At 40.5% G+C, this 17,989-nt stretch overlaps 1 protein-coding gene across 4 annotated transcripts in view; it reads left to right on the top strand.

The window, feature by feature from the left end:
* The window catches only part of MAP4K5 (mitogen-activated protein kinase kinase kinase kinase 5), a 67,414-nt gene extending 52,783 nt beyond the window's left edge, over positions 1 to 14,631 (top strand). For 3 of the 4 annotated variants that reach the window (XM_075753167.1, XM_075753165.1, XM_075753166.1), the window contains 12 exons: positions 230 to 314; positions 405 to 484; positions 4,010 to 4,070; positions 4,734 to 4,848; positions 4,983 to 5,041; positions 6,364 to 6,467; positions 6,857 to 7,034; positions 7,989 to 8,057; positions 8,762 to 8,854; positions 10,645 to 10,715; positions 11,606 to 11,661; positions 14,140 to 14,376. In XM_075753167.1, coding sequence (XP_075609282.1) covers positions 230 to 314; positions 405 to 484; positions 4,010 to 4,070; positions 4,734 to 4,848; positions 4,983 to 5,041; positions 6,364 to 6,467; positions 6,857 to 7,034; positions 7,989 to 8,057; positions 8,762 to 8,854; positions 10,645 to 10,715; positions 11,606 to 11,661; positions 14,140 to 14,227 — 1,059 coding nt within the window. In that variant the 3' untranslated portion in view covers positions 14,228 to 14,376. Of the gene's footprint in view, positions 1 to 229; positions 315 to 404; positions 485 to 4,009; positions 4,071 to 4,733; positions 4,849 to 4,982; positions 5,042 to 6,363; positions 6,468 to 6,856; positions 7,035 to 7,988; positions 8,058 to 8,761; positions 8,855 to 10,644; positions 10,716 to 11,605; positions 11,662 to 14,139 lie in introns of all 4 variants that reach the window. The other variant, XM_075753168.1, reaches the window with a different exon arrangement.
* The last annotated feature ends 3,358 nt before the right edge of the window (positions 14,632 to 17,989 follow it).

The following is a 17,989-nucleotide window of genomic DNA, read 5'->3' as shown; positions in this document are numbered from 1 at the left end:
TCATTCTGATCCCTCTTGGTGTTTCTTAATGTATGCAAAGTCCACGAAAAGGTTTGGAAGGCTGCGTTGTAGCTTTTGGGGAAAATAAAAATGTTTTGCATCCACGTATATTAGAGTAAGTTTGTGTCTGAAAACAGAGCGCAGCAGTGTGTACTAAGTGGCCAAGTGCCAGAAGATAAACGCTTTATACTGTAAACATGTTTTAGGGTTCAGTTTTGGTGTTTTTCAGATGGGAGCGTGTTTTTCCAAAGTCTTTGATGGTTGTCCTTTGAAGATTAATTGTGCAACATCATGGATACATCCAGATACTAAAGGTAAAGTTATTTTAGGTTTGTATTTTAAACCTGCCTGTTGCCAAAGTGGTAATGAGCTCGTGAAATAATTGACTTCTTTTAAATTTTTAGATCAGTACATTATCTTTGGCACGGAAGAAGGTATCTATACTTTGAATTTGAATGAACTTCACGAAGCAACAATGGAACAGGTGATTTTTGGTGTATTGGGCACACAGAATAGATTTGGGGATATTACGAGGCAAGAAAGTTGCATATTAGAGAGGACAGATGGGATACCAGGCTTTATGGCATAAAGTGATTCATAGAATCATAGAATCTTTAAGGTTGGAAAAGACCTCTAAGATCATCAAGTCCAACCAATTCACATCAAAGCCAGTGATGGGAGTCTGAAAATTAATAGTTCCCCTACCTACCTGATATTTTGTTGCTGCTTATGCAGCTAACACTGCTTTCAAATTAGTTCTTTACTAACATCTTCTCCTTGGAGACAACCGGTTGCTTACCTGCCCTTCCTCTCTCCGTTTTATCTCCACTAGATGGCATATTGCTTCTCCACTGGATGGTAGCAAAGCCCTCAGCCGTTTAATTTAGCTGGCATTGTTACCACTGACAAATATGCATTTGTTTCTGTTTTCTTGGGCTCTCTAACCCTTTCCAAAGCCACCTCATGCAATCGTGGTATTGTTACACTTGCTTTTTTAGAGTCAGGAGTAGCAGAGTATTCTTGGAAGGGAAGTGTCGACAGATGCTGATAATGAGATTTATACCTGTAGGTTTCTAAAGAAGTTCACAAAGGCATTTCTAAAGAGTGTTCAATTCAGTCAAGACATAGCAGAGGTGGTGGTGGAGTGTACCTGTGAGTAATAGTGAGAGAAAGATGATTTCACAGAAAGGGCACTGCTTAAGAGGAGAAAGTCCTCAGTTTCTGGGAGCATCATGCTAGAGGACAGAACTCGAGAGGGGCAAAAGAAAAGGGGAAGAGGTGCAGCAAGGTCATGGAGGGGCGTAGTTTGGCACAGACAAACACGAGAGAAGGTTATAAAGGGTCTGATGGGTGAGAATTGGGAGTTTGAATTCAATACAGTTAAAAGATCCTTTCAAGTTAAGAGAGCTGAGGGTGCACCTGAATGCAGTGGGATAGTGTCGAATAGTTTATCTTTTTGTAGCCTCAATGGACGTGGGGAACAACTACTTACTTTTATAATAAATGTCTAAAAATTGTGGCGGCAGCTGTTGGAGACCCCCTGACCTTCTTACCACAATTCTCTCTTTACTCCATTAGTCAAAGCAATCTTTTTCCTTGTACATTTTCCTAAATTATTTAATGTAACAGTCTTCTCTGGACTCTTCCACCTGCTTTTTTATATCCCATCAAAAGGTTAGATGTGCCGGTGGAAGGTAGAGAGAACATTCAATGCACCCCATAAAGAAAGTTTCCTTTTCTGTGAGAGCATTCTCAGTTGGCAGGAGTCAGGTGTGAGCTACTTCAGACCCCAGAGCCTTTACCGCAGTGCTTCTGCAGCGCCACTTGTTTTCTTATTTGCTTTTATTCGTCTCCTGATTTCTCCTCACCAAATGCACATTTTTAACAATTTCTCCAACTTGCGATTCTGATCGCATCTTCCAAACTGCTCGCTGTCTCTCCAAGGGTAGTATCTCCCAATTTCAGAAATATATGTTTGTTCCACTGATAGTTTTTCTGTGAAAACACTGAATAGAACCACACTCAGAGAAGACACTGTGTATCTACAGGCTGCTTTTTCCTTCTATTAAACAGCAAATTGCTGATAGATACTCTGTTTTTATGTCCTACCAGTTGTATGTTTGCTTTCTGCAATTTCTTCTACCCCATATTTTCTTATTTTGCATGTGAAAATGGCATGCAGGGCAAGGTTCTTCACGTATGTTTCACATCTTACTGGTTCCCTGCCCCCAGCAGAGCAGTTACCCTGTTAAAGAAGGAAATTCAGATGTTCAGATACAGCCTGTCCTGCACATGTCTACACTAGCTGCTCTTGTTACCCCTTGGTCATTAAAAAGTGTGTGGCTTGTTCCTGTGCTACGCTGGATATCCAGTCAGTCAGTGAGATTATTTTGCAATTCCCACCACCCGTTTTATTTGGCATAGTTACTGTGTTTGTCCTCGTTCGTCCTCCATCAGTTCTTGAAGATTATCGTTACTGAGACCTTGGGGTTTGAGCCAGTTCTTAAGTGCTGTAAAGTAAACTTTATTGGGACCTGCTGACAGGAGTATATATATTGACTTATGTTGGTAATTTGATTTGAATCTTAGCTGTTCTTATGTTTCTTCCTTCAGACTTATCTTGTGATTGCCTCTTTGTCCTTAGCATTGCGTCCTTGTTCCAGTTTTCTGTATTTGTGATACTTAAGGCATGGGTTGGGGGGGGAAATAAGAAATGCTTACCCATCTTGGGGTGGCTTGGAGAGGGTTCATGGGGAACAACTATTCCCCTTCTCTTCTGGTGGGGCCATGAAATGAAGCTACTGGGAGCCAAATTGAAAATAAACTGGAACTTTTTGCTATGGGGAGTTGCAAATGCTAGGAGTTACCTGAGTTCAGATGGGAGACTGGATAAGTTTGTGGAGGATAAATCCATTGAAGCTCACTAAATGCATAAAGCCCGTGTGTGATTCAGCAGGTTTCTGAGCTGAATGAAGAACTTGGTGCCTGAAAAAGTATTAGGTGCAGCATTATATACTTTTTTTTCCCATGTTTTCACCATTTTTAGGAGAAATTGTATCACTTTGTGGTGACTGTTGGAAACAGGTATTGGGTTAGATGGACGTATGCATGAAGCAGTAAAATCATTCTTTCGCAGAGCCTTGATTCAAGCATCTTTGCAACAGCTTCCCTCAGTAGACCAATCTGCTCTTGTCTTTTTTTACTGTTCTCCTTCAGAAACAGCTTAATCCTTTGAACTCTTTTTTTTTCTTATTCAAAATTTTTTTCTTGAGGGAGGAACTTACCTAAGAACACTATTCAATAAATTTAGTCTTGTCTTTCTTTTTCTTTTAACAAAATCCCTGGCCTTATTCTGTTGCCCTTCTTCCTTCCTTTGTTGAGATTCCTGAATGCTGTCATTTGCCATCACTTTTATCAAAATTCCCTTCAGGTTGTCAAGAGGTTCTTCTTAACTTTAAAATCTTCTCAAATCTAGATTAGCTGCCCCATGAGTCACTTCTTCCCTCTGAAACAAAACTAAGTCCCAATACCTTCCATGAACTGTCTGTTTACAAAGCAGCATGCTGTCACAAATAGCCAGGCAGGTAAGTCCCACAAAATACAGGATTTTTGGAAATTGAAGTTGCTGAGAAAATGCCTTTTTTTTCCCCCCTCTCTTTTGACTTTTGTGGGGTTTTGTAGGTTTCTGTAATAATGTTATCTCTCTTTCTCTTCCAGTCTTACCAGTTGTCCCATTTTGGCTCTGTGCTGCTAATTAAAAAATGAAAAAAAACCCTGAAGTTTGAAAGTTTCAGGGGTAGAAGAGGGAAGGAATGAAAACTATTTCAGACAGAGAAAAGGGCTAAGCAAGGGTCCAAAGAGTGAATTAAAAGGGAAAATGTAGTTGCAGCTGGGACTTTCTCCATTGTCGATCCCTGGGGGGAAAGGTGGCAGAGGTGGAGCAGGCAGAGAAAACCACAGTTAGAAATTCCTCTAGCTTTGTATTAACGGAAGTATTTTCTTTCTTCAGTTATTTCCCCGAAAGTGCACCTGGCTGTATGTTATCAATAACACCTTAATGTCCTTGTCAGGTATGTATAAATAGAGGGAAAATTAATAAAATTATAAATAAAGAGAAACATTTAAAGTCGTAATTCAGTACGATGTATTTTGATTGTACTGAAGTAGAAAATGGTGTGTTGTTTCTTGTGTTTGTATAGGAAGCTTTGCTTCAAAAGTGGTTTAATGTGAAAGGTTTTCAGATATATATGAAATACTACTAATCCAGCAGATAGATTCTTGAAAAAAAATGTATTTTTCAGTAGTTGTCCTGGAATAGGACATTCTAGATAGGAAACTGAGGCATTGGGCATGCAGACTAATTGTAGGACTGTGCCTTTAAACATGCAGGGGTTTGTGTCACACCTCTTCTGTTGCTTTGTAGATAAAGAAGATGTCCTGATAGAATTAGTTGTTGGTGTATAATTACAGCCTTCTAAAAATGTGTACCTAAAACTAACTTTCAGAGCTGCTTTAGTGTTACTGAAACAAACTTTGAGTTGAATGCCATGTCTTCTCTATATGCATTATTATTGTTGTCTTGCTTTATTTTTCTTCATAACTGGACTTGAAATATCTGACACGTGTGCTCCGCCTCTTTAGAAGGTAAGTTTCTATACATACATTTTTCTAAAATGTGCAATTCTCTGCTGGAGGCACGGGTGCGATATCAGTTGTGCTTTTCTCTCTTGCAGGGAAAACGTTCCAGCTCTACTCCCATAATTTAATAGCTTTGTTTGAACAAGCCAAAAAAACAGGATTAGCTGCTCATATTCAAACCCATAGGTTTCCTGACAAAATATTACCAAGGTACAAATCTTACACTTACAGACAATTATTAACAAGTGAAAATTCCCATAAATACTGTTTGCGCTGTTGAACTGGTAGCATGAAGGACCTTCAGCATCTCTTACTGATGCCTTTTTTCTCAATTGTCATTCTAGGAAGTTTGCCTTAACGACAAAGATCCCTGATACAAAAGGATGCCACAAATGCTGTATAGGTGAGTAGGCGTTCTGTTTTGCAGGTTTTTTCCTGCTCTTTGTTGTTGGGCATGGCCTGTCATAAACTCATTTCTTTTTAATAAACTTATAGTTAGTTCATTGTTCAGAAAACAGTATGACTGCACTATTTCTTAATGCTGTGCCTAACTGGTGCGTAGCTTTCCTTTTAATTAATGTGAGGCTCTTTTTGCTCTCCAGTGGAAAAGCATTTTTCGTATCAGCAGTTAGCCTATAAATGTTGCTGGGCAGAGCGAGGTCCGAAGGGGAAGCCTGGAGAATGCCAGTAGCATGCAGCTGACACCACGCTGAGTGTCGCACACTCTCTTTGAGAGCTCTCTTGGAAGCTCTTGGTGACTAAGTCGATGTTGGGCATCACTGGCTTCGGGCTGCCACCCGAGCCACTAGTCACTGTGATATGCAGCCTACCTGCGAGGGTAACGCTTGTTACAGAATCCCAGACTTGTTGCATGTACAAAAATACCCTTGCTGGTTTGCTGGTTTAGCTCAAGCTTTGACCTAGATCCAACTTGGAGTGAGGCTAACTTGAATATTTTCCATGAAGAAAAGGCTGGACATGAATAAAAATTATGTCAGACTGGGGGAGGAGCGAAGCCATCACTCAGGTTCTAATTGTGCACAAAAGAGTTAAAGCTTGTGGAGTTACAGATTTGTCCTTGGCTTCACTGACTTTCAAAAAGGTTTGGGCTTTCTATGGAATGCACATCGTTTTGAAAACTGGTGCTGTGTGAAATTGTACCTTTTCACTCTCAAAAATGCTCGAGCAGAGTATCAAACTTGGATATATCCTATTTAGCTCATACAGAGTGTCTGCAATAGGCATATTTACAAATGATTCCTGAAGTCAGGCTGGTCTCGTGTCCAACTGAACTTAAAAAAACCAAACCCCAAACCTTTATCACATTACAAAGCTCACAAGAAGCTACAGGCCATCTTCACTGCTTGGGAATATTTTTTTTTATTTAAATCATGACTTGAGCCGGACCTTTCGCTCCCCTTGCTCACACAGCCCCAGGAAGAATGCGTTACAGCTTTTCTGGCCACACAGCGAGTGGCCCCTTTACTGGGACTCAAGGAATGCTAGTGGTTATTAATTGTAAGTGTAATTGAATTTACCTGGAATGTAGCACAATGTTAGTCACTGTGGCTATTTGATTGGCAAGCTAAAAGGCCATTAGTGTGAAACTGATGCTATTTCTTAAATTATTTGCAAAGATAGCTGTAGGATTTTTTTCAAGTATTCATTGAACTTCCAGGTCTTAAAAAGGGTTGTTTTCTGGGTGTTTTTGTTTATTTTACATAGTACGAAATCCATACACAGGACATAAGTACCTGTGTGGCGCGTTGCAGTCTGGAATTGTTCTACTACAGTGGTATGAGCCAATGCAGAAATTCATGTTAATAAAGGTAAGTATTTCATTTTAGTTTCGAACATTTAATCTTAATCATCGTACAGTTGTTGAAATAACCTTTCCAGAATTTGTAATGGAAAGTACATCCAAGGCTAGTCCCGTTTGTGGGTTCCGAGCACTTGAAAATCTGGCTTGACACATTTTGACTAAGAAAATCTTGTGACTGAAGTCAGCCAGTCAAGTGTGGGATCAAGCCCAGAACTAGCAATAACATTATACCTCTGCGCAACATAATGTTGCTCGCAGCTCATGCTGTCTTAAAAAAGCACTCTTAGTAGCAGGGAAAATTCTTCTATATCTTTTATATTTTGTGCATGTTATTTTAGGCTTCTTCTTTCCAAGGTAAAAGGAAACTTTACAAACGCCTTCTTTTGTTTTTTCCAGCACTTTGATTTTCCTTTGCCAAGCCCTTTGAATGTGTTTGAAATGCTAGTGATACCAGAGCAGGAGTACCCGATGGTCTGCGTAGCTATCAGTAAGGGTACTGAACCAAATCAGGTAGTTCAGTTTGAGACAATCAACTTGAACTCTGCGTCTTCATGGTTTACAGAGATTGGTGCAGGTAAGACTGTTGGTCTGTCTTGGAGCCGGTTTATTGTCTGGTAACTGTTGGATATCCCTTCCTCAGATGTTATTTGGAAACCCTTTAGGCTAGGCACAGTGATGCAGCTTCTCTACCTAACGCATATTAAAGCTGATCCCAGGTTCTTCTTGTGATGACCTGCCAACTTCAGTATATACTCTCTTTCTTTAAAGACTTTTATTTCATAAATTTCCTTAACCAGTAATGCAGACCCCGCTGATTGGGTTCTCATTTGTGGTTGCATACATTTTCCTGGGATCAGTCTTACTCCTCTTTCCCCTTCTTTCCTGGGTAAAGACTCACATAAATGCGTTCTTGTCTGTCCTCCAGTCCTTGGGGGAGGCTTGTCATCTTCAGCTGGCTAGTAATAAGTGGAAGATTTTGGTTTATCTTCAAAAGCTCGTTGATATCTTGCAGATGCTTTTCTCTGCTGGCTTTGTTGCATATACTTTTTTGCATTTAAGTACTGCTTTTTAGCAGCTGTACCAAGAACTTCATTAATTAAAAACTAGGAAAACTATTAAATCTAGTTTAATATCAGCACAACAATGTTTCCAGATGTGGATTTATGGGAAAAGAGCAGTTTTTAGGAGCAAAGATTCCCTTGATGATTTCTTTTGTTCATTATCGTGCCTTTTCATGAAGGAAGCTGACTTGCTGTGCTGAACTGTAACACAAAATGTCTTTTATGCCAATAAACAGTAGTGCTTTCATATTAAATACCTGCTTTGAACTGATGGGTTTGTCCTTAGGCCCTGTGCTCCTCCCAGAACATTCTGGGATCATCTAACCTTAAAAATATTTAAGAGTAACGAATATTGTAGATTGCAAAAGACTCGTAGCATATTGAAGTAGCAGGTGGTGAGAGGTTGAGAGGAGGCTGAGATCAGTCTTATGATGTGATATAAAATAATCTGTTTCCTTTTTCACAAGGCAATCAGCAGTTAGATGCCATTCACGTAACACAGCTGGAAAGAGACACTGTCTTAGTCTGCTTGGACAGTAAGTAACACATCTCTGTTACTACACCTTGTGCAAAACTTGTTTTGCCACAGCGGTTGATTTTAACTCTATCACAAGTTAATTTTTCTCCCTTTGTTACTAATTTGCATTGTAATATTTCCAAAAAGATACAGTTCAGATAAGTGGGGTTTCATTTTGACTCTTGTGGTTCCAGTTTCCCTCTTCACGTGTGTATCATTCTTGTTGCTTTTCAAAATGAAATGTAGTGCAGCATTACAGATCAGAATTCAAGTATACACCAATCGGAAATTTTCAAAATTTACTTGGAAAAAGGGACATTTGCCTGTTGCATATGCTAGCAGGAGAGATAGCCAAGACTCCATCACACGCAGTAGTTATAACCATAGCTCACAGGCATCAGAGGTTAGTACCTCAATGGGAACTTTGCAATGGCTTAGTCTGCCTAGGTTTCCAGCCTTCGTGTTGAATTCACATTTCTGCACTGTTTGTTATTTGCAGGAAGACTGCCAGTAGAGTCTAAAACCATACGAAGTGTATAAGAAGGTTTTCTGTATTTATTTTGAGAGAAGGATGCTCTTGGATTTGTATTAGGCACATACTGTAGATGTTAGGTTTGGCCATTTCTTTGTACCTGAAAGATGAAATTAGTATTTCATACTTAAAACCATCAGTAATCCTTTTCAGCAGTGGGTTTTAATACTTGTTTTTCTGTTTTTCTTGAGAATTTGTGAAAATTGTGAATTTACAAGGGAAATTGAAGTCAAGCAAGAAATTGGCCTCCGAGCTGAGCTTTGATTTCGGCATTGAGTCAGTGGGTAAGTGATTTGCTTCTCTATTGTCTCCCAAGGACTTAGAGAGATGAGTGTTGAAGGGTTTTTAATAATCTAGATGGTTCTAGTACACCCAGTGGGGCCTGGCACTAAAAATGACGTGTCAGGATATTGTGAGCTGTCTCTGCCTCCACTGCCATGCTGAAGTAAGGCAGTTGCCAGATAGTGTGTCCAGTCTGCGCGTGTTTCCCTCTGGTGTCGTTTCTGTTTTCTAAGTAAGATGGTTGAAAAAAGGCTGACTAATTTCTGGTCATTTCCATAGCACTGAGAAAAACCTTTGGGAAGGAAAAAATGTTTTAGTAATACATAAATTTGTGTTAGTCTTCTAAAAGCTAAGATTCTATTTAAAGTGATAGCACATCCATTTTTTAATAGGCAGGGTAATAGTATTTGAATCTAATTCTTAGAGGGCAGGCTGCTGTCTTTGAACTACTAGAGGACAGCAGCCTTGCTGCTAAAACTTGAATTGTAATTGTCAAGTATTTCTGCTGTAATAAGCTTTCAGAAGTATCTAATTAACATCAGTTTAATAATTCCATATCTCAGAAACTGAACTTCTTTCTGGAATCAAAATCAGTAAAGCCATGACTTGTTTTTGTTAGCAGTTCTGTACAACTTGCATTTCTGGGTTCCTCGGGCGTCTTCCCTCTGGAGGAAGATCCTTGACATGGGTATTTTGGATTTTAACAGCAGTTGGTAAAGCAGTGCACATCCTTTTGTACAGCATATGTCAGACCCATCCTGAAGGAAGATGTTTTTAATCAAACCTGTTTCTTCCCTCAATTCTGACATGTTCTAATTAACTGCTGTACTTGTATCATAGAGTATCTCCTGCCGACGCATGCGTAATGTCACTTGACCATTGCCTTTTCCTTGAACTCTGAAGGAATTCATAGACAGAAGCATTTATCCCAAAGTCTTGCTCTTACCAGCTGACATTGAATAATTTGAGCAGTTCTTTACATTCCAAGTGGTCTCTTGGGAATTCAGGGTATTAAACAACTCTTCATTCTCCGATTGCAGGGTGGAGAGAGGAGCAGCAGGTGAAGATTAGTCTAAGGCTGCTGTGACAAACTTGTGTTGCTCTTAGGATTCTGCTGAATGCCTTTGTTATGTGTATTTGGGACACGGCTAATACTGAGCAGATATAAAACGTGACTTGAAGAGTAAAGTAGCATGTAGGAAAATAAACCACGATGTAAAATATGTTTCTGTAACACTGTTTAAAGAACACCAGGCTTTTTGTCCATTATTTTCAGCTGTCTGGCAATTCAGTCGTTCAGAGCTGGGAGCTTTCTGTGTTCACTCTTTGGCCCTGAATAGAAGACTCCCATTTTTCATACATCTATTTTGAAGCAAATATAATGACTCAAATGATCTGTAATTTCCAGCACCCCACAGTGTTTTGGTTGGCAGCATGTTTATATACTTCCTGATGTTTTCTCCAGAATCATTAGGAAAACAAAGATCCAGAGAATAGAAGCGAAAGGGAGAAAAGGAAAAAACCAGAGATGCCTATCTTTTCCTGGCAGACAGGGAATGTCTGAGTGGTACGTTTTGAACTGCACTTTAAAAAGGAATATGCGTCTCAGATCAAAATAGTCATTTCAATCCAGTTTTTCTACAGTGATTTTGGAGTTTGGTTCTTCTACCAGAAGTCCAAGTCTCACCACACACTTTCTCCACACGCTTCCCATTATCACTGGTGGGAACTCCAGGTTTCCTCAGTTCAGACAAGCCGTGCTCAGGTCTGATTTTGTGTTTCTCCTTTGCAGTGTGCCTTCAGGACAGTGTGCTGGCCTTCTGGAAACATGGCATGCAGGGCAAAAGCTTTAAGTCGGATGAAGTAAGTAATCTCCGAGTCTGTCCGGGTTTAATTTCTTCCTGTTCCATATTTACCACTTGATCTTTTGGCCCCTCTAGCTGCTCCCCTGGTGATAATGCTTGTGCCCCGTGTCGTCATTGCTTCAGCTCGCTGGTGGCTTTCTCTGACTTGCCTGTGTACGTTGCTTTTGGTAAAGTTCACACACATGCTTTAGCCAGCTCTTGTTCAAAGAATATCAGTCAGAGACTCCTGAACTGGTTCTGCGCAGAGCCAGTACAGATCTGGTGTAAGCAGCACTTGGGTCTCTTGGATCTGGGATGAAAAGCTCGAGTTGGCAGCATCCCTTTAAAATATAAAAAAGGCACTTTTTTTTTTTTTTTTAAAGTGTTCCTTTAAAAGTTTCCTTTTTTTCAAAAAGAACTCTGTCCTTTTTGTTGGCATCCGCTGTGAAAATGCAGGGAAAGCTAGTCAGTCTCTGCTGACAAAGATTTGATCAGCAGACTCCATCTGTGCCATCAAGTCATCTAGACTGATAACAGTCTATAATACCAAAATTGTTTAAAATAAGTTGTATTTTATGAAATTTAAAATTCTTTTTTGCTTAGCATCAATTTACCGGATTCAGTCCTGTAATTTGCTCTAAATTGTATTTGAATTTGTGAAGAGACTGATGTGGGTGGTTTTTCCCTTCCAACTCAGACCAATAAATTTCATTTTGCCACTGAATGGACCTAAATTTACAGGTTGCCCAGAGAGGTTGTGGAGGCCCCATCCCTGGAAGTGTTCAAGGCCAGGTTGGATGAGGCTTTGGGCAACCCAGGCTAGTGGTCAGGGGGTTAGAACTAGATGATCTTTGAGGTCCCTTCCAACCCAACCATTCTATGATTCTAAATGTCTCTGTTTTTCTACAGGTTACCCAAGAGATATCAGATGAAACCAGGGTTTTCCGCTTACTGGGATCAGACAGGTAATCACCTTGAAGAAACATAAACTTTTTATTTTATTTAAACCAGCTTTCTAGCTTCCAGCTGGAACTGGCTTCCAGCCCACTGCAGATCTCTCTGTAGGCAGTCCTGGGGGAGGCAGTAACACTGTTTCTGCCTGCAATAGCCAAAAATTTAATTAGTGATTGCATCTGCGTCCAAAATTATTACTAAGAGTGCCTGTGACCTCCCCCACTTTCCACCGCAGTGATTGAAGTGTGAACACAAACACAAGGGTATAGAGATACAGCATGAGGAGGTAAGTGACAGGGAGAGCTGAGAGCCGCCTGTGGCTTGTGGTAAGCAGGGTGCCCAGTGCTCTTCTGGAAAAGCCTGCTTCTGGCTTGGGTTTTCCTGGTGAACTGGGGAATTATCTTGACAGGTAGTTACTTAGAAGTAACTTTCACTGCTCTGGACCTTGAGGTCTGGAAACAGCAGAGCAATCTAGATCACACACGGGTTTTAGTGCGTGGTGGTCTAAATTCACCCGTTACCCGTAACATCGGTATGATTCCTTTCAGCTGCAGAGGCTGGGAAGAGGTGCAGCTGCCTCCAGGTTTGAAACCTTAGTGGGAGCTGCCCCAGTCTCCGGATTTGGACAGGTGTGCTTGTGGTTTCTCAGATAGCCAGAGTGCTAAATGTAGAAGTAGATAGTAATGAGTCAAGAAATCAGTTCTAATCCCTGATCTTCTGCTCTCGTTTGGCCTTTGGGAAGCCTGGCTCTGACTTGCTTTCTGTAAGTAATCCATAGTTTTGTGTACTTATATTCAGAAAGAGAGTGAGATCACACTAGCTCTTTTGAAGAGGAGAGGTAGTCTGTACCAGAAACACCCAAAGTTTTTGCTTTGCACCTGAGTCACGGAGGACCTGAGTCACTGTACTTGATGACCGCAGTTGGAATTGAGGATCCTTGCCACTGCTGGCTCCGAGATCTCAAAAATATAAACACAGTGCAACCTCTGACAGTGCATACTCTGCCTTTTCTCTCTGTTAACCCCTCGTGCAGACAGGGGTTACTCCCAGCAGAGCAGAGGACATTTTATTGCAAGAACGAGCTTTTGCTAAGGTCGGCTGCAGTACAGACGCCATATGTATTAGTCCAGGTATGTGCTGTGCCACCATCAGTGAGTCCGTCTCGCACAGTGGAATTGGCACCTTTAAATGGCTCATATTTCTGCATTGGGCTGGTAAACACAGGAGCATCTTAAACATGCAGAGGGATGGGAAGCAGCATCTCTACTGGTTCAGCTTGCACTTTTGTAGAAGACATACATATCTGAATCACAACTTATTACCAAGCACTTTTGGGGTTGGAGATAAGGTTGAAGCCCTGCTGCTGCGTGCAGTTTTGCAGAGAAGCCATTTTCTTCCGTTCTGATCTCATTGAACTACCAAATCCTTTGTTTTGTATTTTTCCATCTCTGACAAATGGAGCAGGAGTCTTTTCTGCCATTCAAGTGAATGAGGTGTGGTGGCATCTTTTTGGCTTGGATCCCTTAAAAAAGCTGAGTGTCAGAGTGACAATCAGGGACAGAGGCTGTTAAGAGTGAGATTTCATTTAAAACTCTGAGGAATGTGACATGGAAAGGGAGTATGAGCAATGCTAACTCTGAGACAGGCTCCCTTTGAGAAGTGTAACTCTGAGTTCAAGTGGCACATTTGGCTTTTGATACACAGGTAGAAAACAAAAAGCAGAGGAAAGGTGAATCTTAAAAATTATGGGATATTGTCCTAGGAACTGGTGCAGAGAAGGGCAGGAGCAAAGCAGTTGGAAGGGAGAGGGGAGGTCCATGGCCCAGCCATATCAGCTGCTGAGATGATTGTTGAGGTTCAGCATGGGATGGATATGTAAAGATAGCGGTCAGTGTGCCAAGATGGGGAGAAACAGGTTTCCCAGAGGAGCCTGCAGGAACATGATCCAGCAGGACAAAGGCTGAGGTGGGGTTGAGTGTTCCCTATGAACCCATTGGCTGATAAATATTTAGCAGGGAGGAGAACTGTTTAGCTTAGTGGCTGATGCTTATCACAAGATGTTGGAGGTATAAACATATTCGGGCTGCAGATGATAGGAGGGTTGTGTCTCCTCACAGCACTCTGGCTCTGAGATAACTTCCCAGTAGCAGCAGAGGACATAGCTAATTTCACAGTGGACGATGTTGGCTTGGAAGAGGTTTGTAGCACATGGCATGCGCCTGTGGTTGAGAGGGGCAGATTCTGGTTCAAGAAGCTGCTTGTAGTCCTCTGTTCCTTCTATATTCTGCTTTAGTGTTTTTATCAGAAATTATGCTGGAAAACAAGGTAACTGATTTAAAGAATAAAATACCCAAGGTATTTAGGAGAACCTATATCCCTCCAATCTGTAGAAACCTGTGAGCAACAAGGTTGTTTCTCCTTGGTAATTATACCACGTGCTTTGTGTTTTGCCACTAACCATTTTGGATTCTGTTTGTGTTTGATTGCAGAGTGGTAGTGTTAGAAAGCAGGCCAACAGAAAATCCGACTGCACACAGCAATCTCTACATCTTGGCTGGACATGAAAATAGTTACTAAGCAACAGTAACCTAACGCAAATAACAGAGTGAATTCGCCACATGAGGAACAAAGAAGCATTAGGAAACTCAGTACAAGCGGGACTGTGACTTACTGTTTCTTGACGCCTAAATGATGTTGTTTTAGGGTGGATATCAATACATTTTTGCAGCTGGGAACAGCTGGTTCTGTCTCTTGCCACTGTGTGGTCGGTTATATCGAGTTTGCTTAATAAAAGCTATGAGATAAATAGTCCTTTACTCATTAGTTCTAGGGAAACAGAGCCTTTAAAAATGTTATGCAGTAAAGGTGCCATAAACTGTTAAATATTTTACTTCCCTTGGATTTTCCTTATATTCTGTAGATATAGGTATAGTGCTGGCTGTTTCCCTGTTTTATACTGAGTCTTATTCTTAATAAAAAAAGATTTGTGTAGGAAGTGAAAGTATCTGCAAAGCTTTTTGGTTTTAAATCTGCCATTCAGTATGGCTTTGTATAATAGACTATTTAATCCTTATTTATTAATCTGCTGCTAGAATGGTGTAATGTATCTAACTTTTAGCAAAGGAAGGTTGCAGAGCAGCTTACAGGTTTTTTTACAGTTGTATAAAGATTTGATTATTCTTTTTTCTTGTAGGGATGTAGTGCATTATTGAGGGGTATGTTACAATGTTGGTTGATCTTGTAAAAATGCAGTTTTGTACAACAAAGTATTTTGTATTGATTTTCTGCCTGCAGAATTGCCATAAAAGGGATTTTTCTTATTTACTAGATGTAGGGGGTGTGTACACAAAATATAATATTGATTATCAGACATGTTGCTACTGGGTGGGTGTGTACAATATACATGTGTGTGTGCATGTGCGCATGTGGGTTAAGTTGACCGGCAGTGTGTATTTTTTTTATATATATATATATTTATATATATAAAAAAATGTACAAAATATATATGCTTTATTTTCATAAATTAGGGATAAGCCTTGTGACGTGAAATGGAAATTGTACCTGGTCATCATCCTTAATGAATGAAAGTATCATGTATCAAACTGCCCATGACGTATAGTTTATTTATACTATTCCAGAGGGGAGCCTATAGCGATAACTGAGCTTACGAGCTTTTTTTTGTTTGTGCGGCCATCCAGCTGTTGTCAGTCAGTCCTTTGGAAACAGCTGTTTCCCCAGCTGTGTAGTATAAATAAATATGATAAGAACCAGTATTCTATATTAAAGCTTTCGATCACTTTTTCCCTTTCCCTATTTTGTCACCTGCGTTTTTCTCTTTCTCTTTTTGTTTCTCCATTAAAGAGTCACATTGGTTCCTTTTGTCTTCCTCATTAATTAAAATTCTCGAGGTACCATTAAATATAAATAAACTGACTACAGGATAGCATCTGGTTTTACTACCTCACGTTAATCTGCTAGCTTTGCTGTAAGTAAACACGGTCCATAGGCAGATACGCAGCAGTTCATAAACCTCAATTTGAATTGAGGGGGTTGGTTTTTTTTAAATGAAATCCTGCAGCACACTGCTGCCTATTCAATTTCTGTGATCTGCTACCCTAGGTAAGACAGGTTAGACGCTTCACACGGCATTTTATTAAAGCAGTAAAGGTAAGTGCGCGACAACGGCTTGGCCTGACGGCTTGGCTGCGTCAGCGGAGCCGGAGCTGGTTTGATCTTAACTCGCAACCTGAGGAGTGGGGTGCTGAGTTGTCTGCTTGGGCGTCAGACTACGTGATTCATAATTTAACATTGACAGAATTAACTTGGCACACGTGATGACTCAGTAATGTCGGTTTGTTACCAGGTACAGCTGGAGGTTTACGTTGTTCTGAAGGTCTGGAAGGAAAAATAGACTTGCATGTAATTTAGCATTTTATCCACTTAGCATTGTCATTCAAAACTAATTCTTGTTATTGACTTGATATTTAAATCAAGTGGAGCTTTTCAGTTCTGAAACTGTATCAAAGTTTAATAAATAGCAAGTGTACAACTAAAGCTTAAAAATCAGTTCACATCTGCTGTAGTTGGATCAGCAGCATTAAAAGAGGGACATGTAACTTTTGTGTTTTAAGGAAATCGAGTTCTGTAGAACTGAAGTTACTTCTCCATAGGTAACAGTGATTGGTCATTAACCCTCAAATGGTATAACTCCTAGTCTACAAAGACTTTAAAACAAAAATGAAGACTCAAGTGAAGCACCAGGTGTAGATGTAGAGCAAACACTGTCACTTCATTTACCTCATTCACTGCAGAAGGTAATTTTGGCTTCATCTTTGAAAACACTTAAAGATTGCCTCTAAAAGACTAAAGAAATCTGTAAATATGAATATTTATGGGGAATAACTGGAGTAAATAACTATTAGGTCCTGGCACTGTCATGCAGAAATAATGAACTGAAAGTATTTTTCTTTGAATGACATGAATGACTGGTGATTTGCTGAATCTAAAAGATGAATCTAGGAAAGAATTTATTCAAACCTCTTTTTTTAGCTGTTAAGGCATTTCTAGTGGCATATTCTGAAATGCTTTGTCTGGACTGGTTTTATAGACAGTGGCATTTTTGGCATGATCTGCAAGATTCTGCTTCCTAGTGTAGAACCTCACTTACTACTCTTGGCAGAGTATAGCACAATGGATTTGCATGTTTTGTAGCTGAACCGGCCAGTCTCGGTGACTCTGACTAGTGTAATTTGTATTTGTTAGGCTGTTTAAGTTAGTCTGGTATTGTCTATATCTTTGTATGTTTTTGTGACATTTCAACTCGGGTTGAGAAAGCCTAGCGTGTGGGTTTGGAGTTTATAAAGCAAAAGCTTGCTCGCCCCCTCATTACTCTTTTGACAGATATCAAAGTATTAGTTATTTGATGCACAAGGTTCATGTGTTCGACTTGAAAGCCTTAAAACAGGCTCCCAGTGCTCTCTGAAGTACAACCAGTATTTGAAGAGCAGCCTGTACATTAGTCTCTTTTGGTTTCCTAACAAAATTCATTGTAACTGAAAAATACAACTGTAATTATGATGACATCTCTTTACAAGATGAAAGGTACAACGCATCAGTGAGCCACTATCTCTGAATGAAAAGGACAAGACTGGGAGACTTTCTGAAATGTACTTTCTACCTTGTTTAGTCATTAGATTGTAACTGAGACTAACTGCACTCGTTCCAGTTTGTGTAACTAGGCTTTGTTCTACGTAAACTTCTGTTGCAGTTCATTTCAGTCTATGCCAAATAAACTATGCTTTATTTGATACCTAGATGTGGTGTGGTAGACTTGCTGGGAACAATACCTCAATATCTTATCGGACGTATCTTGAAGGAAGTAAGCTGGTCTCCAGGTTTCATGGCAGTCAGATCCAGGGTCGGCCGCTCTTCTCCATCTTCCAGCCTGCCTGGGAGCCACACAACATCTCCCATGTACAGCAGGTCGACTGGAGGAAAGGGGAGGCCTGGGTGTAGAGCAGAAATGAGAAATCAGAATAGCGGTGGCAAACTCTTTCTAGCTTTGCGCTACACAGCACTCTGCTCCAGCATAGTCCCTGCTGCCAGTCACCACGGAACCACTCCTGAGTTGTCTGGTTTGAAATCCAGAGGCTGGCTTCCTTCTGCCCGGTTCACGGGGCAGATAGCAAGGTGCCTGGTGGGCTCTGAGGGAGGGTTACTTAGAACAAAAATGTGAATGTCAGTATTTGACACTCCAGTCTGGAAACAGCTTGGTCTCAGCAGGATCTAGAGTAGTTCCTACAAGCCTTGCCCTCCTGTGTTGGCCACCTTTGCACTGCA

Source organism: Balearica regulorum, chromosome 5, assembly GCF_011004875.1.
Source record: "Balearica regulorum gibbericeps isolate bBalReg1 chromosome 5, bBalReg1.pri, whole genome shotgun sequence".
NCBI lineage: Eukaryota > Metazoa > Chordata > Aves > Gruiformes > Gruidae > Balearica > Balearica regulorum.
Note: the sequence above shows the minus strand (reverse complement) of the source record. Positions and strands in the feature narration are given on the sequence as shown.